Genomic DNA, 24,818 nt, shown 5'->3' on the forward strand with positions numbered 1-24,818 from the left:
ATAGCACAACCTGCTTTGGTCTCTCCCAGGATGTGACAGTGGGGAGGGGACCTTCAACATCAGCTCCATCCTCCTCCTCACCGACAGAAGAGACAGAAAGGCTACGGGCAGAGTCACACAGAATATCCTGCGTCTCAGATCTCCTGGATGACACTAACTTAAAACCTGCCTCAATCAACATAGGGTAATGTCTTTTGGAAGGACATTTCTCAGAGGGCAGTGGCTTGGGACTATCTGGAATGAGATTGGCATGCTGCAGGCAGTCCCATTGCAAAAAAAAAATCTCAAAAAAACAGAATCCCACAGTCCATTCACTCTGCTGGCAGAAACACTGTGCTAGCTAGAGCAGCTTGCTTGTTCCTTACCTGCAAGTTGTGTCTTCAGGGGGAACTTGGACTTCTCCAGCAAGTGGTATCCAACCCTCACCAAGAGAGAGCTCTCTGTTGCGCACAGGTGCACACCGTTCTATCCATCTGCATAAACATCCAGGGGGACTAGATTTTTAGGAAAGAGAAAACGGTTTCCAAAATAGAGACAAGTGGGCTTGGTTTGTCTTTATTTTTTTTAATCACTAGAAGTGTTTGCCTCTTGGGGCCCACCATGCATCCCTTCTCAGACCTGCAGGTGGCTCTTCCTCTATTGGCATCTTAGATGATGGACGGTCACCTGGGACCTTCTACTTCTTCCCTTTTGCTTTCTTCCCTTTGTTGGCTTTGTTGGGCTTCAGGGATTCATCTTGGCCAGGTTTGCTGGTGATTGGGGGAGGGAATGGGGTGGGAGCATTGAGTTGCAAGGATTTCTTCTGCAGCTTCAGGTCCAAAATATCAAAGGCAGTCTGAATCTCACACTGCAGCAGCTCCTGCAGGTACTCCATCTGGATGTGGAGGGCCTTACCGATGAGGTTCTCCAGCTCCTGGAAGACAAAGGAGCTGGCTGGTAACTGTGACTCTGGTGAAGTCTGCAAACAGAGACCGCGGCTCTGCCCCTGCTCTGTATGCAAGGTAACAGAGCCACTTCCACCCTTTGCCCACTCTGGACTCTGTGACACTGATTTCTCTCTTTAAAAAAAAGATTTATGTTTATTTTAAAGGCAGAATTATAGGGAGAAGAAAGGACAAAAACAGAAAGAAATCTTCCATACACTGGTTTAATTCCTAAATGGCCACGACAGCAGGAGCTGAGCTGACCCCAATCCAGGAATCAGGAGCTTCTTCCAAGTCTCCCACATAGGTGCAGGGGCCCAAGGACTTGACCCAGATACAATAGCAGGGACCTGAACTGAAAAATGGAGCAACCAGGACCCAAACTGGCTGTTATGTGGGATGCTACTGCCACAGGCAGAGGCTTATCTTGTTTTGTCACAACACTGATTTCCATGGGCTGCATTTACTGACTGCGTTGACCCTTGGCTTCTGGGAGGTCTGAGAGTGGAAGGAGAATGAGGTGCCTTATCTTCCTCCCGTCCAGCTGCAGGTTGGTCGTGCTTCATGTTCTTCTGATCCTCTCCTCCATGGCTGTGGCTTTTCACCCACGGCCACACTTTGGTCTCATTATCTTCTCCTCAGTAGTGAAGGCTCTCTTGTTTTTACCTCCCAGTAATCACTTCTTCCTCATTCCTCTTCAGGCCTAGCAGAGCAAAGATCATGCGATGGATCTGGAGAGGATAGCTGCCTGGGATGCATCTGTTACATTTGAGCAGGACCTGTCTCTCCAAACCTCATGTAGCCGTTTAAATTCTGGTGTCTTAAAAGTTGAAGTTGGGGACTGAGGGCCATGGTGATGACTAGTAGGTGGGGCTGGTGGGCAGTTTTGGGGGGCATGCTCTGGGAGGGTGGTTTTGGTGGGATATTTGGCGATATTTAAGTTCAAGCTCCAACTCATTGCTGTGGCGCATGGCATCCTGATCGCCATATAAGTATATCTTGGCACCTGCCATGTACAGCTTCCATCAGATGGCAGCCTTCGGGGCTTTGCCCAGTCCTGAACTGTAAACTCCAAATGGTAAGCGGAAATAAATTTCCTTTCTCCAAAGAAAGTGCCCTAGGGAACTTTAATTAAAGGATGAAAAGCAGATGAATACAGCATGTCTTTGTTCTCTAGTTGTTTTTTTTTTTAAAGAAAATCTTAGGCACAATTTGACAGTCACTTCAGAATATCATCCCTTGGCTGATATAAAAGTAGTGTTTTCCGTCTAGATCCTTGGGTAGTGCTCCCAGCTCAGGCACACCACCGGGGACACATAGTGGAAGGCTTGGGCTCTGGCTGTGCCAGGCAGGGCTTAGCAGCTGTGTGATGGAGGATGGAGGAGAAAAGAGGGAGGGGCAGGCAGGAGAGTGGATATAGGATATGTGCGGGGAGCAGGTATGGCAGGTGGGGAGCCCCCTCCCACTTTTGACCTAACCCACATGTTCCACAAGTCTCTTGCAGTGGACTGGAGACAGGTTGTTGCATGTGACTTCTGGGTCCTTGTTGGATGTCTTGATGCCCTAAGTATGCATGACATGTTGATGTGTTGTGCCTTTGGGGAATGAATCTCAAAGGATTCTCATCTGTTCCACTGTGTTAGCTGTTCTCTGGAGATTCTCATACTGAAATCTGTGACTATAGAATCAACTCCTTGTGGTCCACAGGGAATTAGTTCCTGGACCCTCACAGACACCATATCTGCAGATGCTCAAACCCCTCACGTTAGATGATATGGTATCTGTGTATATCTTATGTATACCCTTCTGCATACTTTGAATCACCTCTGGATAGCTTATGGTATAAAATACTATGAAAATAAATAGTTGTGTTACTGAATTGTTTAGGGAAGGACGACCAGAGAAAAAGTCTACATGTTCAGCACATGTGTAGAATTTTTTCCCAAATATTTTCAAAGATTTCCTTGAATGTGTGGATGCAGAATTCATGGATACTGAGTCCAGACTGTAATTGAACTTTAAAGGAATACTTCTTAAAGCCATTTCCTCTTCAACAGACAACTGTGGAACAAATAAACAATAGTCCAGGCATGCAGCAGTTGAGTCGCCACTCGGGACACTCCTATTCCACATTAGAATACTCATTTCTGCTAATGATCTAGTTTCTTGCTATTGCTTATTCTGGGAGGCAGTAGACAATGGCCCAAATACACAGGTCACTGCCACCCACATGTGGGGCCTAGACAGAGGTCTAGACTTCTGTGGGCTTTGGCTTGGATCAGCTCTGGCTATTGCAGGCATTTGAGGGGTGAACCAGTGGATGGAAGACGCCTGTCTCTCTCTCAAAAAAAGTGAAAACCAATCAATATTAGGTGACAGCAAATCCCTTTGGAACACCCAGGTCTCATCCCATGATTCTCCACCCCACTCCCAAAGCCCAGAACATGCACACCCACACATTTGCACACACATACATGTCTCAGCCACCAGCTCTACTAATCTCAGCCAAACCCTCAGTAAGTCAGTAGCCCTCAGCCTGTCTGGTCACTATTGGAGAGGAGCTAGCCACTGGAGGTGCTGGCTACAGGAGCCAGAGCAGTCTTCATAAACCACCAGTGGAGCAGGCTCGTCTCTCATAGCTACATGCCACATGGCTCTGGGACCTCCCTGGCCACCAGCCCTGCCTCCTTGCCTAGCTCCTCAAATCACCCCCTAGGCTGTGTCCCAGGTCTCTCTTTCCCCATCTCTCCTCTCCCAGGCCTTGATAGTTGCTGGTTCTGTGGGCCCACAAAATGTGCAGGGAGGCTGCAGCAGCTCTGAGCCTGGCCTGTTAATCCTACTTCTCTTGGAGGAATCTGTCACTGAGGAATGACACAGCAAACAGAACTGGAACTTTAGGATCCACCAGCCTTAGTCCACATATGAACTCTGCCGCACGCTAGAGTGGATGGGTGAGTGGATGCAGTTTTCTGAGTCCCAGTCATCCAGTCACTAAAATGGGAACATGCATTTTCTACCATGCAGGGATGCCACAAGACAGGGATGCACAGGGAGCCTGGGGGAGGCACTCAGCTCCTCCTGTGGGTGCTCCTCTTTCCTCCTCCCTATTGTGAACAGAACACAAGGACCTTTCTGGAAGTCACTCCAACCTGGGGCACTCACCTCTCTCCTAAGGAGCTGGCCAGGCTGGACAGGCATGTCCTCGAAGGCCTTCTGCAGCAGGTGTCCCCGCTCTAGTGTCATGGCCTCCTTCAGGAGCAGCATGTGGGTGCGCTTCTGCACCTCTGCCACCTGCAGCTCGGCCACCTGCTGCTCGTGCTTCCAGACCTCCCTGTCCACACCTGCAGCCAGGGGGAGGGGCGGGAGCGGCACACACACCTCCAGGTGGGTGACAGTCAGGTTGACTTCCTGGTCCTGGCCCAGGACGTACTGGAAGAGTCTATAATGGCGGATGAAGGTGTTGTGGAAGTAGTCACAGAGGGCCAGCAGGTGAGTGGTGTTGAACTGCCTCTGGTAGTCTCTTAGTTTGTCCCCCAGGATTGCCACCGCCTCGGTGATGGAGCAGCCTGGTGCAGGGTGTCAAGGGGGCAAGAAAGTGTTCATAATTAATCCAGCCTGCACCTAGGCAGTCTGACCCCAAAGCTTGTATCCTGGATATTCACTGGCTCTTGGAGGCTGTGGAGATGATCACATTTACCCTCCCATTTAAAAAAAAAAATTTTTTTTTACTATTTTAGTTGGATAATCTTTACATAATTGATTAGGGCACAAAGAGTCAAGGGCTACAGGAATGTGGGTAAGACCATTATTTCCACATTATTTTTTTTTTCCAGATCTGGGGTAAGGGGAGACATATAGGAAAAAGCCCCACCTAGCCTCCCACCCATCCCAAGGTCCCTGATGTGGGGCATGCTCCAAGGGTCCTGCTCAAGTGGTTTTGATAGTTCAACAGTTCTGAATTGCTGCCAATCTTGCCATTCCAAGCATGATGAAGTCGCTGCAGAATCCACTGGCTGACACAGTCCACCTTAGAGTCTCCAATAGCCCAGATTTTCACTGCCAGCACATGGCTGGGTAGATAACGATTTGTTCTGTCCTCCGTCCTATGTTGTGGTACCAGGTATCCTCTGCAGGTTCCTATAGACTGCTATATCCTCCATGTGCACTTGGATTTGCTGTCTACTGTTCTGTCTAAACCTCTGAGGAGGTTCAGCTTTGACACATGTACTCTATGGTCAGACCATAGAAACTACACTTCTCTTCATGGTTGGGGTTCCTAGATCAGTAATTCAGTTGGAGGGATCCCCAAAGAAACTTCATCTGAGGTGATTCCTGGGCTGATTCTGATGTGTGCATGCCAGTACAGGGTCTGGCATAGCCCGTCGCCCCGATCAGCTTATGCATATGTTAATGGTTGCAATTGCTTGGGTCATTTCTGTTTCCAGCCCTGTCTTCCACAAGAACCAATGGGTGTTGCAGTCCAGCCTGATTCTGCCCAGCATACACTCAGTCCTCACATAAACCAGTGGGAGCTGCAGCCTAGTCGGAGAGACTCCCAATAACCCCCACCAGGCCTGCGCCCTGCCCTGGTTCCTGTGCTTGCCAGTGTGTACAGCACACTGGTCCAGTCTGTCCCACATTCCCATTTAGCTCTCATACATGTCAATGGGGATTGAAGCACAGTTCAACCCAACCAGACCCACTATCCAGCCCACATACATGCTGCTGGGTGCCTTTCTGTCCAGCCAGGTCTACCCCAGTCCTGGTTTTCATGCTCTCCAGTGGGAGTGATAACCCAGGAGGGAGGTACCCACTATGTCACTCCTAGGCCCACTCCTGGATCATGCACTTTCCAGGTGGTTCTGCAATTTAACATGACAGAATTAGCCCCCAGTGCCAGCATCTGCCAGCTGATGCTGTGGCAAAGCCCAACCAACCCTCATTTACTCTGATTTATTGCTTGCACCAGTAGGGACAGTCCAACAAGCCTGGCTTTTCCCTGATCTAGCTCACATGAGGCCCACAGCTGTTGTAGCCCTGCCTGGTCTGATCTGCCCCCATCCCAACTCAGGCTCTCCAGTGTGTGAGGTGTTCTAGCAGGGGCCCCTCCATATTCCCCCTACCAGCGTTACCCCCTCCCTCCCTGGTTCCTACATGTGCTGATTGGTACCATGGCCTGGTCTGGTATGGCCTGCCTCACCTCAGCTTTTGCCAGTGGGTGCTGTAGCCTGGCCCAGCCTGGCCCACCCCCACCTCCAGCTCAGGTGGTGGAGACGAAAGCCTAGCCCAGTCCAGCCAGCACCCAGTACTGCTATGTGTTGCAACCGGACCCAGCCTGACCCAGACTCCATTCTGGTGCTCAGATTTGCCAGTGGTTGATGTCAACTGGCTCTGCCTGGTTTGCCCCTGACTTGGGCCAAATGTATGCTGCTGACATTTACCCCTTTTTGCATTGGCTATCAGGAAGCTCAGAATTCATTTTATAGAGTAACTTACACTTACCTTGTTCTTTCTCCTTTGATTATCCTACTCTTTACCTGGTTTTGACTTTTAACTTCTGTTTGTAAGACTTAACTTTACCCTTGCTTTATGTTATTTTCATGTTATTTTCCTTAGGAAGATGAAATCAAGAGAAGGGAATTCTGATGGGTGTGAGGCAAGGGGTGAGCACATGCCTTGGGAAGAAGTGGCATTCTCTGGGGTGGGAGAGTCCAAGGGCTGTCTGGAGGAGGTGGGCAAGGTCAGAGGAGTTTCCTGGGAAGAGAAAGGTGGAGAAGAGGGATGCAGGTCGGCCGGGGGAGGTGGGGCATAATGTGTGGCCAGGGAGGCTTGAGGGGAGAGAAGGTGCTAAACAAGCCAGAGACGAGGAGGTGAGGGTTGGAGTGGGCAGTCCCAAGGATGTCCTGCCCCACAGAAGAGTCCGTGCTGCTGGCACCACCCTCCCCCGGGCACTCTTACGCACAGGCGCCTGGCCCCATGACCCCGGTAGTCTCTCTCCAGAGCCCTTATGTGATCTTGTATCTCAAGGATGTCATTTCTAGGTCTCATCCTCTTCCTCTCATGAAAGCTGGAAGAGCACTCAGCTTTTTTAAAAATTATTTTTAAGATTTATTTTTATTGGAAAGGCAGATATACAGAGAGGAGGAGAGACAGAGAGAAAGATCTTCTGTCTGATGATTCACTCCCCAAGTGGCCTCAATGGCTGGAGCTGAGCTGATCTGAAACCATGAGCTTCTTCTGGGTCTCCCACAGCGGTTCAGTGTCCCAAGGCTTTGGGCCATCCTCTACTGCTTTCCTAGGCCACAAGCAGGGAGCTGAATGGGAAGCGGGGCTGCCAGGATTAGAATCAGTGCCCATATGGGATGCTGGCACATGCAAGGTGAGGACTTTAGCTGCTAGGCTACTGTGCTGGGCCCAGAGCACTGAGCTTTGTTGCTTGCTTGCTGCTGTTGTCTGGCACGCAGCAGACCTGCCACAGATGGGGAGACTTACTGAATGAACACGAGTGAATAGGTGGGTCGTGGAGGGAGTCTTCACTCCAAACACATTATTTAGCAAGCATTGCTAGTAACACATGTAGCCATGGCTTCTGGACAGGGACCTGACTGTGGAAGCTGCCAGGTGGGCAGAGCAAGTGTGGGAGGTCAGGCCAGAGAGGCATCTTAGGGCAGGGAAGGGAGTGATGCCAGGTGTCAGGGAAGAGACCGTGGCAGCAGCAGGAGGCTGTGTGGGAAGGAATGGCTGAGGACTTGGGTCAGCTGGTGGCAGGCTCCTGGCCTGGCCTCATATACACCTGGGATGATGAAGGCCACCTGCTCCCAGTGCCTGGCGGTCCTTCCTGTCCTACTGTCTACTAGAGTTGAGTGCCGGAGTGTGTTAAGTCTTTCCACCCCAAAACTGTCCGGTGATTGGCCAGAGCTTCCCAGTGGGCTCTGTGAGGACAGCAAGTGAGCCAGCGCTTCATGACCTTGATGTGGGGGATGCTGGCCTGTGTTCCAGAAACTGGGCACCCTATGCTTCCTTGCTACTACTTGTCTCATCTGAGTGACTCTGGGCAAGTGGCTCAAAATCTGTGGGCCGCACTTTCGCATCCTGCAGTGGGTTCCCTCATGCTCCCTGGGAAACAGCTCAACACAGCAGACATTGATTTTCTGGGTACAGAAAATCTTAGCACGATGGCCCCTCAATCCTACCCGGTAGCCTCATAGTCCTCAATGCCCTGCAAAGCAAACACATCTATGTCTCCCTTGAGTTTTCATTGTCATGTTGCCTGTGTTCCAGAAACTTGTGGGGAGGTGTGTTGGCCTAGTTGGAGCCTCAGACTGTGTCCCTAAATCCAGAATCACCAGGAGTTTTCTAAAAACACAGATCCCCTGGTTAGCAGCTTAAGCTATCATCTGCAAATACTGGCATCTCCAGTGATTGCTGATTGGTATTCTGTCTGTTCCACTTCTGATCTAGCTCTCTGCTAATGTGCCAGGGAAAACAGCAGAGGATGGCCCGAGTACTTGGGTTCCTGTGCCCATGTGGGACATCTGGAAAAAGCTCCTGGCTCCAAGCTTTGGCTTGGCCCAGCCTTGGCCATTGCACCTATTTGGGGAATGAACCAGCAGGTGGATGATCTCCTCTCTGTCTTTCAAATAAACGAAACAAATCTTAAACACACACGCATCCAATTGTCTCGTGAAAACAAGCAATGGCTCTCAGAGTAGGGTCAAGTTGGGATTTGCTGCTGCATCACTTGGATCAGAGTTGGGAGCCAGACTGAACCAGGGGAGCTCAGTGACTGCCGCAGAGACTGACAAAGTCAATGCCCCCGGGTGGATGGCTCTGCCGGGTGATTGGCCCACACCTGCTTCTCCCTTCCCCCTCACCCCTGATCTGGGCTGCTGGCTCTTTTTCTGCACAGGTGTGAGCTTCCTGTTGCCTGAAATCAGTGGGCGGAGAGACAATTCCCAGACCTCGCAGTGTCGCCTTCTTCTTGTTAATGGCATCACTACTACCTTTCACAGATGCCCATAAAGTATCACCTGAGAGTGTCCAGGCAGGTGGCAAAACTGGATACTGATGTAGCGAGGAGGCCTAGTGTGAAGCATGATGAGACAGGGAAGGTGCAGACATGGGGAGACCATGGGACCCTAGGTGCTCAGGGCAAGGAAGGGAGGTTTTCTGCAACCAGAGATGCTAGAAGCACAGTGCAGATGAATGAGGAGTTTGGCAGAGGATGGTGGGAAAGATGCCTGAGGCTCAGCGAGAGCAGGGATGAGGGCTGGAGCTGGGCCAAGCACAGTGGGGCTGTTGTGTGCACAGGACCACTGCCAGCTCAGAGCTCCAGGGAGACAGAGCTGGGGGACCTGGAGGGTCAGGGCTCAGTTTGGGGACAGTTTAGTCAGAGAAATTCAGGAAGGGGCCCTGACCTCATCAGGGAACCTGAAGCCCTCCAAGGATAGGGTATAGGAGGGGCTGGGCTCCTCCAAAAGCACATCCAGATTTTTGCTTGCATGTTTTCTCCCCTAGGTTGAGGCTACCTAGAAAGCTATAACAACAACAGAGAGCAGCAGAGCCCACAGAGGCTTGGAGGGGAGAAGCTGGATGTTGGAGGGTTGTGGGGGGACTGGGGGGTCGGGGGGCACAGAGGTGGGCATAAGGTTGCTGTCTGTGATCATCAAAGCCCGAACCCAGACTCAGGTGTAATTCATTGAACCTTGTCTGGGCTCCTAAGAGCTAAAGTGGCCAGAAAGAGCCCTGCTCCTTCTTGAGCATGGCCTGGCCTGGCAGCACTTGTGGGCAGGGTAACTTGCCCCTTCCAGAGGGTCTGGCCTAGAGCAGCCAAGCATAGAGCCCAGACTTGAATCATAACTTGGGGAGGCCCTGCTGTGCCAGTGTTTCAAGTGCTTCTGGTAGTTCAGCCTGCTACTGAGGTCTTGTCCCAAGTACGGTGGGTCACGGAAGACATCTTCCCCACCCCACCCCCAGGTCCACAGGAAAGGCACTTTGGATTTGCAGTTTGGCCAATTCTGGGTTTCAGCAAAGCTCCTCCATTGCTAGCTCCTGAGCCCACACCCCCCAAGCTCCAGGTTGACAAGCTCCTCATGACTCACCCCAGGGATTAAATCGCCAGGAGAAGCCTCCGGCTGCTGGGCGGACGACAGACAGACGGATCTGTGCCTGCAAGTCGCCCTTCAATAACAGGGAGTGGCCTTCATTTGCATGGGCGGCTGGGAACTTCCTGAACTTGGTCCCCAAGGCCCTGGAGGCCAGCACCTGTGAGGGGGCCGTGGCACAGGGGTGGAGGAGGAGAGGAATGGGGAGCGGAGCAGCGGGGGAGGTTGGCAGATGGCAGCGCCAAGCGTATGGGGCTCAGGACCAGGAAGCATCATGCTGGACCCGCAGTGTTGGGTGCCACCCGCCCTCTTCCCCTTGGAGAATAAGGTGAGGGGACGCAAGGGACAAGGCTCCGTTGCTGTGGAGTTGGAGGACCCAAGTGGCACTGGTGCCCCCTGACAAACCAGTCTGGTTACCTCTGTCTGGGCACCGAGGGGGAGGAACTAAATCAAGTGCCAGCCTGGCCTGATTACTTTTCCCAGTGCCTAAACGTCAACCAGGGCTGGCCCGGGATTGGGGAAAGTGGATGAGAGCCAAGCCTACCTGCGTCGCCCCCGCTCAACCCCAGCAGCTGCCTCAGCCCACTTTCTACTAGATGAGCTCACCCCAGCACCATGACTGTGACTATGACAGGGTCAACTGCTGTCCCCTGAGTCAGGAGCTCTTACTGCACCAGGCCCTGCACACTGGGACTCTCCTCTGTGCTATTATCCCTTTCTAGCTCTGTGAAGCTGGGACAGGCACCATCCCCTTCACCCAGGAAGGAAGCTGAAGTTAAAAGAGGATGAACTTTTTGTTCGGGGGTACACACTGGTTGATGAAAGAGCCAAAATTCAACTATCTGGCCAGGCATTCAGCCAGCCAACCCTGGGGCCTCTTAATAGGTGTTTTGAGGTAGATGCTGCAGGGACTCACCCCGATCCCCTTAGCTTTCTAGAGGAAAGTTCTGCAACAGAGATGACCTCACAAGGAGGGCAAGAGATGCTTGGGGAAAATGAGCCAACCCTTATCAAGCGAATGGACTTCCCAAAATATGTTAATAAGAGCAGCTCAGTGTGTTGAGCGTGTAAGCTGGTGCTCCAGGTTGCTGCGAGGGGGAGGGGGCAGAGTCGTTACGGATTGAGGTCACGTCTGGGGAAGTCCTGAGCTTGCCCAGTTCTCCTGTGCTGCAGGCTGGGGGAAGCTGAAGTCAGAGGGAGGATAGTATGGCTCATGAAGAGCCAAGGCAGAGCTTGCTGTCTAGCCTGGGTGCAGGGGCTTGGTGGTCAGGGCCTGGCAGTGGAGTTGTCCTCTGCTCCCACTGCCATGATAGGGAAGGCCTATTTCTATTTCTTATCTTTGCCCATGGGTCCCTACCACTGTGTGATGGGTCTGTTAGGTCTCAAGAGCAGACTAGGGAAGGTGAGAGGGGGAGAAGCCCGGGTCAGATGCTGCCCCTGTTAGCCGTTTGCTGACCACTGGCTTGGGGTTGGGCAGGGATTTGGGGTGAGAGCCTGAGAACTGTCCATCTTAGCTAGAGACCTCCTGTGTAGCCTCTGTGTGTCCCTGACTCTCTAGGCTATTAGCCTCCCTGTAACCTGTGGTACAAAACAACAGTGCCATCAGAAGGACCCTTTCTGGGGATGGCCAGTGGCATTGCTGCCTGCTGAGTCCCAGGGGGAGAAGCAGCAGCTAGACTATGATTCTACCCTGGAGGACCACATGGGCTGGCTAGCTGGCAACCACCCTCCCTAGTTGCTCTGGAACAAAAGCACTGAAGGTTGGATAAGCACATGTCTGGTCTCAGCCACCATGCAAGTCCTCTGGAGGCCACCTCTGAGCCAGAGCTCCAGGGCACTGAAGATGCCACTGCTGTTGAGGCCCTTGCTCAGAGCCCAGCTCCTCTCCCAGGGCCAGGACATGCACCTGCTTACAGCACAGACCAGTGGCTCACAAGCCAAGGGTTCCCATCTGGCTTCTGCTTCTTGGGCACATGCACAGGTGATGCTGTCTTCTCTGGAGAGGCCTTCGTCCTCTGTCCATTTGGCCTGCGTCGATACTGCTCTCTGGTTATTTCACATGATAGTGTAGGACCATAGTGTATAAATAACTGCTCGAGAGTTCTCATTTATATAACCAGAAGATTGCTGGGTCACATGAGAACTCTATGGAGAATTTGGTGAAGAACCACCATTGTATTGTATTGTATTGTATTGTATTGTACTGTATTTTAGATAAAGCCACAACTAGATTATTGAAACATCTACCCAAATCCTAGGATTAGAAAGATTTTATTCTTTTAAACATTAGCTTTCTTGCTTACTTGCCTGAGGCTCAAAGAGCAATCCCAGGACCATCTAGTTCAACATCGCAGGTGTTTATTTGGTGGTCTGCTTAGCAAATTCACCCCTTGCTGGTCCTCAGTGCTGTTTCCCAAGAAGTTGGCATGCTTAATTAATGCCAAGAAGCTGTAGCAAAGAGGACAGGCTCTGCTGCCCTGTGTGACAACTGGCAAGTGACCTAATCCCTCTGAAGCCCAGTTGTGTGTGACATGGGGACAGCAGTTCTTCATTCCTTCAGTTAGACAATGTAGGTAGAGAGTACTGGTTACCACAACATTTAGTGGACGTTCGCTGTCGCTGGGATGGTTGTCATCCTCGCCTTGCCAGGTCCTGCCAGAAACCTGGAGCTCTGCTCAGCTTAGCCCTCTAACTGCTCAGCATCCTCAAGTGCAGGTGAGTGCCTCCAAGTGTAGCCACCTGGGCTCCAACCCCAGGCACAGTGTTCTGTTGGAGAGTGAGTAGGGGCAGGACACGGGTCCACCTGTAGTCCTGCAGCTTGAGCTGTAGGAAGGAGGATCCAAAAGGAAGAACCACTTCTCTATGCTGAGAAATGTTCATCAGAGGCCTGACAGCAGCATGCCACAGACATGTGTGTGTTGGGTGCAGGACTTGGATCTGGTGGTCTCTATAGTCTCTTTCCTTTGTGGAAGCTGGCAGATGGCTTCCCCATGGTCATAGCTTGTGTGCCATGGGTACCACTTGGCCAAACTCCGCACTGACTCAGGATCTAAGCCACAGCCCTGATTCTTCCTCTTGCTCATGGTCATTCCTCCTGAGATGAGAACCACCAACAAGTGGTCACGTACAAGACACGGCCTTGTACCAGCCTAAGAATCGGCTACTTCCTACTGTCTCTTCATCTCCCAGTGATGATTCTGGAAGGTGAGGGCCCAGAGAGCATCTCACTTGGTGTCCTGCTGCTAAAGGAAGGACATGATGTGACAAAGATGAATAAGGGATTCCTGCAGAGGCCAGCTGAGGGTGTTGGTGCCCTTGGCTCACAGATGGGTAGCATAGCCAGCTGTCAGACACAGATTACCCTCTTTGCTATGCCTGGGCCACTCTTTACATTGGAGCAGTGTGCTGAGGCCCAGGATCCTGTGAGTAAGCCAGTGACCCAGTGAGGATTTCACCTGGTTCCTCCAGGTGCTTGCTCTCCAGCATACCTGTAGCCTCAGCCCAGGCACCATGGGGAGTGTTGGGGGTTGCAGGGTCCTCTCCTGGGCACCTAAGCTGCCTAGACCAGTACTTCCCTGGTCTACTACACACCTCCTGATGCAGACAGAATACCTGCAGCACTGGGTCTTCTGCCATCAGATAGACTGGATTCTAACCCCAAACCCATTCACTTGGGCTACGACCTTGGATAATGTCTTTAACATCTCTGGGCCTCCACATCTTTGACCTGAGAACAATGCCTGTAAAGCCAGCCCAAGCTGTGAGGAGGATGGTGGTATGAAGGATTTCATGCATGCAGACTTCCCTCTGCAACAGGACGGCCATTGGCACAAGGCAAGGGAAGGTGCCCATGGCACAGTCTCGGTTTCTGGCTAACTTCTTGACTTGAGTCTTACCCTGGGAGCTATGTCTTCACTCACTGTTGCAGTTTCCAATGCCAAATTCACACATTTAAGTCATGCCCAAGACCCCTGAATGTGACTGTACAGGGCTGGAGTTGTGGCCTAGCACATAAAGCCATTACCTGCAGTGCCAGCATCCCATATGGTTGAGTCCTGGATGCTCCACTTCCAATCCAGCTCCCTACTGTGGCATGGGAAAGAAGTGGAGGATGGTCCAACTCCTTAGGCCCCTGCACCCATGTGGGAGACTTGGAAGAAGCTCCTGGCTCATAACTTCTGATTGGCATCCCTGGCTGTTGTGACCATTTGGGGAATGAACCAACAGATGAAAGATTTGTCTCTTTCTCCCCCTTTCTCTGCAATTCCTTCAAATAAATAGAATGAATCTTTAAAAAAATGTGATGGTATTTGGAGAGAGCATCTTTAAAAAGTGATTAGATTAAGTGTGGCCTCGAGATGGGCCTGATCCTGTATGACAGGTGTCCTTGTAAGTAGGTGAGGACAGGCAAATATACATGATGGGAAGCCATGTGAGGATGCTGGGAGAGGGTGGCACCTGCAAGCCAAGGAGAGAGGCCTCAAGGGAAGCTAAGCCTGCCCACACCTGTCTGTCTCCCTGCTGCTCCAGCCAAGGGGAAATAAGCATCTGTGGTCCAAGTTGTGCAATTGGTGGTCCTCTGTGATGGTGGTCCTGGCCAACTCAGATACTCAGGGAAAGTTCTGAAACAACAGATGCTCCTTGATCCCTAGAAAAGTTTTCCTGAGATGAGCACCATTGCCCTCTGAAAACTACTACTGTCCAGCAACAAAGAGATCCCAGCCAAAACCCCTTGAGTTCTTCTGGTCCAGGGCTTAGCCGGGCCACAGATGGCAGCACCTGCTTGATACTCAGGAGACCACCTGCTGGGAGGGCAGCAGTGTGCCAGCAGGTAAAAGGGTCCCACAGGATGCACTTTGGAAAGTCATTGTTCCCTGCCAGCCCCAACATTCGACAGGAGGGGTGGGGCAATGAACTAGTGGCTGCCTTTCCCACCCTGTGGTGGCCTGAGGGATGTTTCCCTAAGACCCAGAAGTGGTACCATGCATGCACTTGGCAGAAGGCAGGCTATAGCATTCTCTGGCTGGTTACCTCATCCACAGCTGGGTCCTCAAAGCCCTGTTCCTTCCAGCCCCACTGCCTGTTCTCCCCACTCCCAGTGGGAAATAGCACCTCTTCCTCCAAGAGGCCAGTGTCCATGGGATGCTGATGATAGAGAAGAACAGAGGCAGCAGACTGGTCCAGGGAGCAGTCGGTCAAGGAGGGTCCCGTAGATGAGCTGAAGGGGTGTGGCTTGCTCACCTGCAGATTCAGCTCCCTACCAGGTGAGGCTTGAGGCAGGACACCCCCTCCTTGCCTACCTGTCTCTGCCCCAGGCTTCTAAGTGTCCTCCTCCTCTCCTGAGCATGGGTAAGGTGCCCGCAACCTGCCCCTTCATGAGATCTCCTCCTACACTGGGAGGTGTCTACCCTTCTGTATGATGGCTGGTGACCTCACCCTCCTGTCCCCAGGAGACAGCTGGGTGTGGCCTGCTCAGGGCTGCCTGGAGATTGGCCCAGGAGGGGCCAAGAAAGAACTCTTTCTTCTGTCCTGTGCTGGAGACTAGAATGTCCTTATAAGCCATTTGTGGGGTGGAATTAGCTTGTGCTTTTGAATAAAGGGCCACCCTTGTCCCTCCCTGTCCCGAGGCTTGATGGGGCCAGGAGATAAGCTGAGCTGAAGGCTGCCCTGGCAGAACCAGGCATCATTGTTGTGCAAACGTGACCCTCCTTGCATGCTGCCTGCCAGCCTTCTTATCTCCCTGGATGCAAACCGAACTCAGTCATGCTCAGTCCAAGATTAGCAACAACAGCACAAGGAGAAGCACCTTCCAAGAAGGCGGCCGCATAGGGTGAGCTGCTGGGAGCTTCACAGAACGTACCGTGTCACTGGATGCAGCCTGGGTCCGTGCCTGGGACAGCTGGGACAATGGCTGGGATGTGAGCTGGGAAGGGTCCCACTTGGGATCTGCTGGGCCATCTGCACCACCCTATCCTGCTCTTGCTACTGGGGCACCTAACAAGAGTAGTGGGCACTTCCTATCTCTCACTCTGATGAGCAGCAATATTTCCTTACACCTGTGCCCAAATCCGTTATGGGTGTAGGGTAGCTGGATTAGAGACCATACTAGGGGTTATCTGGGATTGCATTCTGCTGGCCTAAGGTCTGGATCCCTTATCAGTAAGATACAGAGAAGATAAGTCACAGCTAGTGAGAGCCCTGAGGGCAGCATTCAGCCCCATCCTATCTAGGGTAAAGGTCATTTGGAGTTTACTCATTTCTAAAGCTTGAACACTTGGGAATTAACGTTTACTTAAACACGTTCTGGGTAAGGCACCTGTCCCTCATCCTGTTACATGTGTTATTCTATCCTATTTCATTCAAAGATGTATCCACTCTTTTATTTGGAAGAGAACATGATGGAATGGGGGACTAGATGCGCATTAGGAGAGGATGTGTGTGTGAGAGCAGCAGGGGTGGGGGGTGAGGTAGGCGGCAGTAGTGGTAAGAAGAGACAATCCTCTGTCTGCTGGTTTAATCCCCAAGTGGCTAAAAACAACCAGGTCTGTCCTGGCCAAAGTCAAGAGTCAGGAACTCTATCTAGGTCTCCCATTTGGACGATTAGGGACCAAGTCCTCCACCATCTGTTGCTGCCTTTCTGTGTGCATTAGCAGGGAGCTGGATTGGAAACAGAGCAGCCAAAACTCAAGGAGACACTCTGGTATGAGGTGTTAACCTGCTGTGTCACTAGGTTGGCTCCTTGTCCTATCTCATTTAATCCTTCCAACCGCCCTGTGAATTGGAGACTATTATCACCTCCATTCTTCAAGTAAGGAGGAAGCACAAAGGGGTAAGCTGGCATTTCCAAGATTATGTGGCAGTAGATGAGGAGGTGGGACCTGAACCCAAAGTTTCTGACTGCAGTGCTGAAATCATCCTCACTTTGATGGCTGAGTGACCTCTGATGTTAACAGAGTGCCATAACAGTGATGAGGGCCCCAACCTCTCCCATGCTCCCAGGCATCATGGCTGAACCCCACTGACTGTCAAGATCCACTCATTTGTTCACTCACTCATTTCTCTTTTCAACACCTGCAGCATGATATGTGCACTGCTTGGCACTGGGAGGACACAGCAGGAGGCAACCTTCTTCCATGACCCTGCCTTGCTTGCTGTGGAGTTGTCAGGCCTTTGACAGGAGTTTGGAATAAGCAGAAAGGAAAGGAAGAAACTTGAGAGAAGCTTGGCCAGCAAGGATGAAGGACCCAGGGAATAGGTCAGCTAGGGAGCGCATCTGCAGGTACCCAAATCAGAGACCACTGTGGAAGTGCAGGTGCAGGTGTGGGGTACCAAGGGCCTGGAGAGGGCAGGCCAGCCCAAGAGACCTGCTGCCAGTGATTTAGGTTTCCAAGGATTCCAAAAGAATTCCAAACCTTCCAGCCCTATGCATTTGGTGGAAGATTTAAATGAGTGAGTTAGCCATGGAATCTGCAACAACAAAAATTTCAGTTTACAAATATATCATTTCCCTGCATTCACATTCCTTCCAACTGATGAAATTCTAGGAGTTCTAATAAATGAAAGCCGTATTTACCTCAAGAAGTTGGTGAAGTAATTGGTTTAAAAATGATTGTGCAGGGTAGGTTAAGCAGACACCACACCCTAGTGGATGCTGTCCTACCACCAGAATAATTTGTAGCAGGGATTGGTGCTGTGGAGTGTCAGGTTAAACCACTGCCTTTGATGCCGGCACCCCATATTTGAGCATCAGTTTGAGTCCTGGCTGCTCCACCCATGATCCAGCTCCTTGCTAAGACACCTGGAAAAGCAATGCATGATGGTGCAAGTGGCCCTTGCCATGCCTGTGGGAGGCTGAGATGGAATTGCTGGCTGGTTGTTGCATGCATTTGGAAGAAGATTCCTCTGTCGTGCTTCCAAATAAATACATCTCTCTCTCTTTTTTAAGGTTTATTTATTGGAAAGGCAGATTTATAGTGTGAAGGAAAGACTAAGCTCTTCCATCCACTGTTTTACTCCCCCAGGTGGCTGCAATGGCTGGAGCTGAGTTGATCTGAAGCCAGGACCCGGGAGCTTCTTCTGGGTCTCCCACAAAGGAGCAGAGTCCCACGGTTTTGGGCCATCCTTGACTGCTTTCCCAGGCTACAGGCAGGGAGCTGGTTGGGAAGTGGAGCAGGTGGGATTTAAATTGGCACCCATATGGGATCCTGGCAATGCAAGGTGAGGATTTAACCACAAGGCTATCATACCAGGTCCAAATAAATAAATTTTTAAGAGAGAGAGAGAGAGAGAGAGAGAGAGAGAGAGAGAGAGAGAAATTGCCTGTAGCAACTTTGTGATTCTCATATGCGTATCTGAAGCATGGATTTCTGCATGGAAGCCAGGATGATTTTGTTGGGATAGAGAGGGAATATTCACGAGGGAACACAGTGGATTAGAGACGGATTTCAGAGAGAGCCATCCCACTTAGGAAATGACTGTGAATGTGCTGTCTGTGGGGAGTCCTGCCCAGAAAAGACTAATGTAGTTCTGCGTTGCAGAGCAAGCCTCAGAATGTAGCTAACGACTGTGAGTTGCACCAGCTCTCCTGGGCTTCCTCTGCATGCCTGCCCAAGGTCTGTTGCATGTGATACTTGGGCACACGTTACATTTTCTTTACTCCTTTTTCATTTTTTCTTCTCTTCCCCGCATCCCACCCCTTGTTTTAAAGGGTTAGCATCATTAAAAAAAAAAAAAAAACAATTCGACGTGCTCTGTATTTCACCTTGACTTCATTTGCCCAGAGTGGAGGTATCAATTGTGTAGAGTTCTCACTCTTTCTATGCATTTCTTTGGCTCATCTGCCTCCATAGCCATACCTTACCACAGTGTTGACTGTGTACACATGGTACTTGTCTGACAAAACATCGAGTCTTCCTCCACAGCCAAGAGTTGTCATTCTGTACAACCTGCATTAGTGAAAGATAACATCTCTCAAAAATCTTGGTTCTTTAGGCTTCTGCAGTGGTGACCCATCGTGGTTTTATTTTTTAAAGTGAAAGGCAGAATGATAACAGAGAGAGAGAGATATTGCCCATATGCTGATTCGTTCCACAAATAGCTGCAGCAGCAAGGCCGGGGCCAAGCAGAAGCCAGGGACTTGGAACTCAGTCTGGGTCTCCACTTGGGATACAGGGGTCCAAGCATTTGGATCATTTTCCACTGCTTTCCCAGGTGAGATAGCAGGGAACTGGATCAGAAGCAGAGCAGTGAGGACTTGAAGCAGTGCTCTGATAAGGGAAGCCAGCTTCCAGATGGCACAATGCCAGCTCTTCATCATGTTTTTTGGTGATCTTGTCCAAAGGCTTTTGTTCTCTGTCATGGTATTTCAGACTGCAGGTACAGAGCTGCAAGTATACTACAATCACCAATCATCATGATATGCATTTGCATGTTTGCTTTTTGACTTATTTCTTCATGACACGGTTCATCTGTTCATAACAGTCTCATCTGTATGACTTAGTATACCTGAATGTTCAGGCTTGCAAAAATAAATATTATTGTGTCTGTTTTCTTGTGTAAGGTGGCCTATGAAGTGTTCTTTTGTGTATGTGTGTATATGCGTTTAAGGATTTATTTATTTTTATTGGAAAGACATATCCAAAGAGAGAAGGAGATACAGAGAAAAAGATCCTTCGTCAGTTGTTCACTTCACAAGTGGCCCCAACAGCTGGTGCTGAGCTGAAACCAGGAACCAGGAGCCTCCTCTAGGTCTCCTACAAGCAGGTGCAGGGTCCCAAGGCTTTGGGCCATCCTCTACTGCTCTCCCAGGCCACAGACAGGGAGCTGGATGGGAAGAGGAGCAACCAGGATATGAACCGGTGCCCATATGGGGTCCTGGGACATGCAAGGTGAGGATTTAGCCACTGAGCCATTGTGTCAGGTCTTCTGTTGTGTTTTTATGTTTTGAAAATGTTGAAGCCTTTTCAAGAGTATTTTAAGATAATTTTTTCCCCAGGATTTTGATCCTTTGGGATTTTACAGATTGGGTTTTTTTTTACTTTAACAATTTCAGTCTTTTGAAATATTAGTATATGGGGGTACAATGTGTGGGATTGTGTGTTTCAGGGCCATGTTCCAAACTTTCCAGAACTGTTTTGATAAACACAAGCCTGACTGAAGGAGGACAGTAAGATACTAGGCTGTGGTGGAGAGTGGCGGTGGGGAGGTTTAAGTGTTGCTGGAAGCCAGCCAGATTACAAACAGTGAATGATACTTGGGCTATCCAGTGTCATGTGAAGGTGTGATAGTCACAGCGCACCAAGTCTGATGAGTGTCTCTTTAAGGCCTGCACTGTGCTTCTAGAAGACAGATTTTTGCATAGCTGCACGCAGCTAGATAGGAAGATGAACTGCCTAGTAATGACAGCTGTTATCCAAAGAAACAAATCACCTGAGAAGGAGGGAACTCCCTGGGCCTTGGAGGCTGCCAGCAGTGGGCTAGGGAGCCTGGCAGGCTGGGTAAGGGTTCCCTGCAGTTGGAAACAGGTTTTTCTGTCTTCCAAGTCTGCTGCCAACTCTACAGCGTCAGATAGGGTTGGGCTGTGTGGGCTAGGGTGCCATCCTTGGAAACACTGACAGCCCCTGGTCCACCAGTCTCACCCATTTGCATGTTGGCTTGTTGGTATCACTGCCTGCCTTTCAGAGGTTTGGCCTCCCAAGGTTCCAGCAGAACCTGCAAGACCTTGAACACCCCCACCTGCTCGGGGCTGATGTTCTTCCTGCAGCCAGTGTTTGTTCTGGTCAAGAGCTTCCTCAGGGCTCCGAGAATGAGACTGAACTCTATCATGTGCATGTGTTGGTGGGTGACAAGGAGGCAGGGACCCAGAGGAATGTCAAGAAGGCCCCCCCACCCTGATCAGTGGGGCCGAGGGTGGCACAGAGGGACAATAAAGCCAGGAATCTCTGAATTCAGCTCATGAGCATGGCTGCTGCTGCATCTTGCTCAAGCTTTGGTCTTGAGGCCACTGGGTAGGCATACTGATCTGGAGGGTAGAAGTGGAGGATGCATGCACAGGAGCAGTGCACAGGGTGAAAGGAGGCCAATCCAGGTGTGCCCAGGGCACTCTGTGTGAGCTGTGAATGGCTTCAATCTCAGGAGCAGTACATAGAATTCTTTGTGGGTCTGGAAAACCCAGAGTGGGAAATGGCCTGCAGAATCCAAGCTTTGCAAGCAGTGGAATTCTCAAGAGATGCAGATAAAAATGGCAATGGCCATCGGGACGATGAGAGGTAGGCAGATGGGGGCAGGACACGGACATCGACCAGCCTGTAAGGACTGGAAACAACTGCATCGGCATGTCAAGGTTGGGAATGCCGTGTAGCAGGTGCTGGGACATTGCAATGTGGTAGGTGCTGGATATATGTGTGGCACCTGCCATAATCCTGCCCATGAAGCCGGAGGACAGCATACAATATAGCACATACTCTAAAAATCTGATTATCCTTTTTTGGGAGCAGCGGGGGCGGGGGGAGGAAGCAATTTCAAAACAAAATACAGAAAGTTTGCCAAACTAGGAGGAAGGATACATTCCCAGTCTGCTTAAAGGAAGTGGCCCATCCCTCCCACCCCAGGTCCTTTCATGAGAATCTTCAAACACAAAGGCAATCGTAATCACATCCTTTGGCACTTTGGGGTACTCTTGTACTGCCAGTTTCCCCAACCTTTTTCCCAGACAAAAAACCTCAATGGGGGCCTCACATTGCCATTAGTGGCCTCAGTTCCCCAGTCCCTGTGGGTTTGGAACAGTTCCCCAGGTCTTGCCTGGGCTTGCAGAGTTCAGGAGTGGCTTGGAACCAACCATGCTTTAGCCTGCTGTTGCCTACTGTTTTGATGCGGGCCCGGAGTCCCTGCCAGAACCATCACAGAAGGTCGCCAGCTGCATCTCAGGGCAGTTTCTCAGGAGGTGCCTGGAGCCCAGGGTTGTCATGCCCAATGACGATGACCCCTTGGGCCGTTTGGTCAAGGAGGTATCTGTGGGCATCTGTGCTCTTCTCCTTTCTGCCACCACTGGGGCATCGTGGGGGAGGTGCTGCAAGTATGCAGGTGTCCTCACATGGTTGCACAGTGAACCTCTCCAACGCTGGGTGCTCTGGGGTTGAGCTGAGTGCAATTCTACTCCACATATTTGCTTTATGAACAAATCTGCATTTCACAGCCCATGAGGTAGAAGCACGTGGCTGCATTCCTTTGTGCCATGGGTCAGTTTCCCACCAGAGCCTGCACAGGCCACAGTGGGCTAAATGCTGCCTCCATACACACCGCCTGATGGCAGACATGGCTCATAGAGGTCTCACCCAGACAGCCCACAGTGCAAAGCCTGACAGGGGAATGGTTTGCAGTCTTTCAGGGGCTCCCCATGGAGTTTGAGCAGGGAGTGACATGTTGGCAACACTGATTTAAAGTAAGCAAAGCCCCCAAACAACATGAGGAGCAAGAGTACCCAGGCTGCTGTGCAAACAGCTTGGCTAGGGGCAGGTGCGCTGACTGAGACACTTGGCGGGCATGTTCCCCAAACCAGGCGTGGTCTTCTTTCTTAAGCAAGTCAGTAGGCAGGAAAGAGAGGGAGGCAGGGGAGGAAAAGCAGAAGGGAGGGAAGAAAGAATCAAGGGAAGAGGAGAAGGAAGGGAGAGAAGGAGGCTGGGAGGAAGGAAGGAAGGGGGAGAGAAGAGCAGGCCTGGGTTCCTCTGAACACCCTAGGCATGGTGATGCCATGGGCTCCTGGGGGCCTTCAGCCTTGCCAGTTCTCTGTCCCCGCACACCCTGAATACCCCATACCTTTGGCTTCCTTGAGCAGTTCCTCTGTGAACTTGACCACCTGGACCACCTCCACCCACGGGAAGCCTCTGCCTGCTGCAAAGATGATGCTTTCATAGAGGGTGTCCAGCAGGATGCTTCTGCGAGAATCTCTCAGTTCGTCAATCTCTTCCCAGGTCAGGAGCCGCCGCAGGTGCTCCCGGCCCTCTGGCTTCTGTGTGCAGGAGGTGATGGGAGTGGGGTTGGGGAGTCACCAGGCTGTGCTTACTGGGAGAGTGCCTGAATTTCAGGGGTGCAGGCCTGCTGGGAAATGTGCTTGGGGACTGAGGGAGCTGTCTGTCCACTATCTCGGTCCTTGCTCCCTTCCTTCCTCCACAGCGCAGGCCTTGGGTTCAAAATTGTGCCCCTTCCTCTCTCATTCCTTAAACTAAGTTGGCCTCCCACTGAGCCTTTTCTAAACCAGGTAGCTGCCCCAAAGATGTTGATCCAGCAATGAAACATATTAATGGGTTAATGAACATCAGAGAAAAACCTTGATATGGCAAAGCTTTAGCCAAAGGAGTGAATCTTAGCTGGTGAAAATTCAGGCACTTGGGGGCCCATACCATGATGCAGTAAGCTAATCCTCCACCTGCTGTGCCAACATCCCATATGGGTGCTGGTTCATGTCCCTGCTTGTGGCCTGGGAAGCGGTGGAGGATGGGCCAAAACCTTGGAACCTTGCACCTGCTTGTGGCTCCTGACTTCTTTCTGGCTGCGAAATATCAGAGTGCTGGCTATTGTGGCCATTTGGGGAGTGAACCAGTGGATGAAAGATCTTTCTTTCTGTCTCTCCCATCTTTGTAAGATCTGACTTCCAAATAAGAATAAATAAGTTTTTTGTTTTTTGTTTTTTTTTTAATTTTCAGGTGTTTATTCAGCCTGTGAGCAAAAGACAAGGGGGTGCCTTTCTCCTTATCTGGAGAATGCCTTGCAGGTCACCAACAGGTTTAGGAAGAGCAACGCCACTTATAGGGTGGGGGTCAGGAGAAGTGTGGGGTGGGGCTGACATGGTGACACAGTGAGTTAAGCCAGCACCTACTATGCTGGCATCCAATATGTGGACTGGTTCAAGTCCTGGCTGCTCCACTTTCAACCCAGCTCCCTGTTCATGTGCCTGGGAAAACAGCAGAGAATGGGTCAATTGCTTGGGCCCCTGCCACCCATGTGGGATGTCTGGATGACGTTTCAGGTTCCTGGCTTTGGCCTGGCCCAATCTTGGCTTTGTGGGCATTTGGGGAGGAAGCCAACTTGATGGACGATCACTTTGTCCCTCTCTGCAACTCTGCCTTTCAAATACATTTTTAATAAATGAATAAACTGCAAAAAAAAAAAAAAGTGGAAAGTGACATGAAGGGAAAAAAAAGCAGCCCCCAGACTATGTGAGCAGTTGGTAGCATATGAGATTTGTGGCCAGGTATTTGTGCACCAGACCTCTGGTGAGAGGGGCTATGGGTTGATGGTGGGGCAGTGGGGTAGAACCTCAGGGAGCCCTCGGAAGGTGTGAGGATTCCAGGAGGTCCAGAGTCGCGTCCCATCCTTGGGTCCCAGGAACCTCTCTTCCTCTGCCTGACCCTCTCATCAAAGCGGCAGAAGCCCCGACATGGCCTTGGCACATGGATGGTCGAGTCTGGCAGGCCTTAATAGTCCCCCCCAGGGAGGTGAGTATTTTCTCCTCCTTCCCCTGCACAGGCTCTGCTAAACCCAGGCTGTCCCCATGATCCCCAAAAAAACCAGCCTGCAAGCTGCAGGGGCTGCTGACAAGCTCTTGGCCTGGCACCCTGGGCTCTTGCACCCGTGCTGTGTGCTGAGTCCTGGCTGAAGATGGGAGCCCCTGGGATGAGCCACTTGCAGCACACACCTCATCCCTCCCTGCATTCACCTGAGCACACCTCCTTTTGTAGGTCCTCACCTGACACTGGAAGACTTCCTTGACTCCCTGGGCTGTTAGGAGCACCAT

General features: G+C 51.1%; 1 protein-coding gene across 1 annotated transcript; it reads right to left on the bottom strand.

The window, feature by feature from the left end:
- Positions 1 to 672: 672 nt before the first annotated feature.
- Positions 673 to 24,818, bottom strand: CUNH8orf74 (chromosome unknown C8orf74 homolog). Its single transcript, XM_040966469.1, has 4 exons — positions 24,771 to 24,818; positions 22,841 to 23,033; positions 4,086 to 4,489; positions 673 to 913 (listed from the first exon to the last, which is right to left on the bottom strand). Exons 1-4 carry the CDS (start codon positions 24,816 to 24,818, stop codon positions 677 to 679), a joined length of 882 nt encoding a protein of 293 aa, XP_040822403.1. The 3' UTR covers positions 673 to 676.

Source organism: Ochotona curzoniae, unplaced genomic scaffold, assembly GCF_017591425.1.
Source record: "Ochotona curzoniae isolate NIBS_2020 unplaced genomic scaffold, NIBS_Ocur_1.0 scaffold_4505, whole genome shotgun sequence".
Classification (NCBI taxonomy): domain Eukaryota; kingdom Metazoa; phylum Chordata; class Mammalia; order Lagomorpha; family Ochotonidae; genus Ochotona; species Ochotona curzoniae.

What these genes read in the sequence shown, in the direction of transcription:
- CUNH8orf74 (XM_040966469.1), bottom strand. Translation starts at nt 24,818, where the DNA reads ATGGTGCTCCTAACAGCCCAGGGAGTCAAGGAAGTCTTCCAGTGTCAG. An exon ending in AGGAAGTCTTCCAGTGTCAG is followed by an intron (nt 23,034 to 24,770) that starts GTGAGGACCTAC and finishes TCCTGCACACAG; the next exon opens with AAGCCAGAGGGCCGGGAGCA. An exon ending in GCCAGCTCCTTAGGAGAGAG is followed by an intron (nt 914 to 4,085) that starts GTGAGTGCCCCA and finishes TTTGTCTTCCAG; the next exon opens with GAGCTGGAGAACCTCATCGG.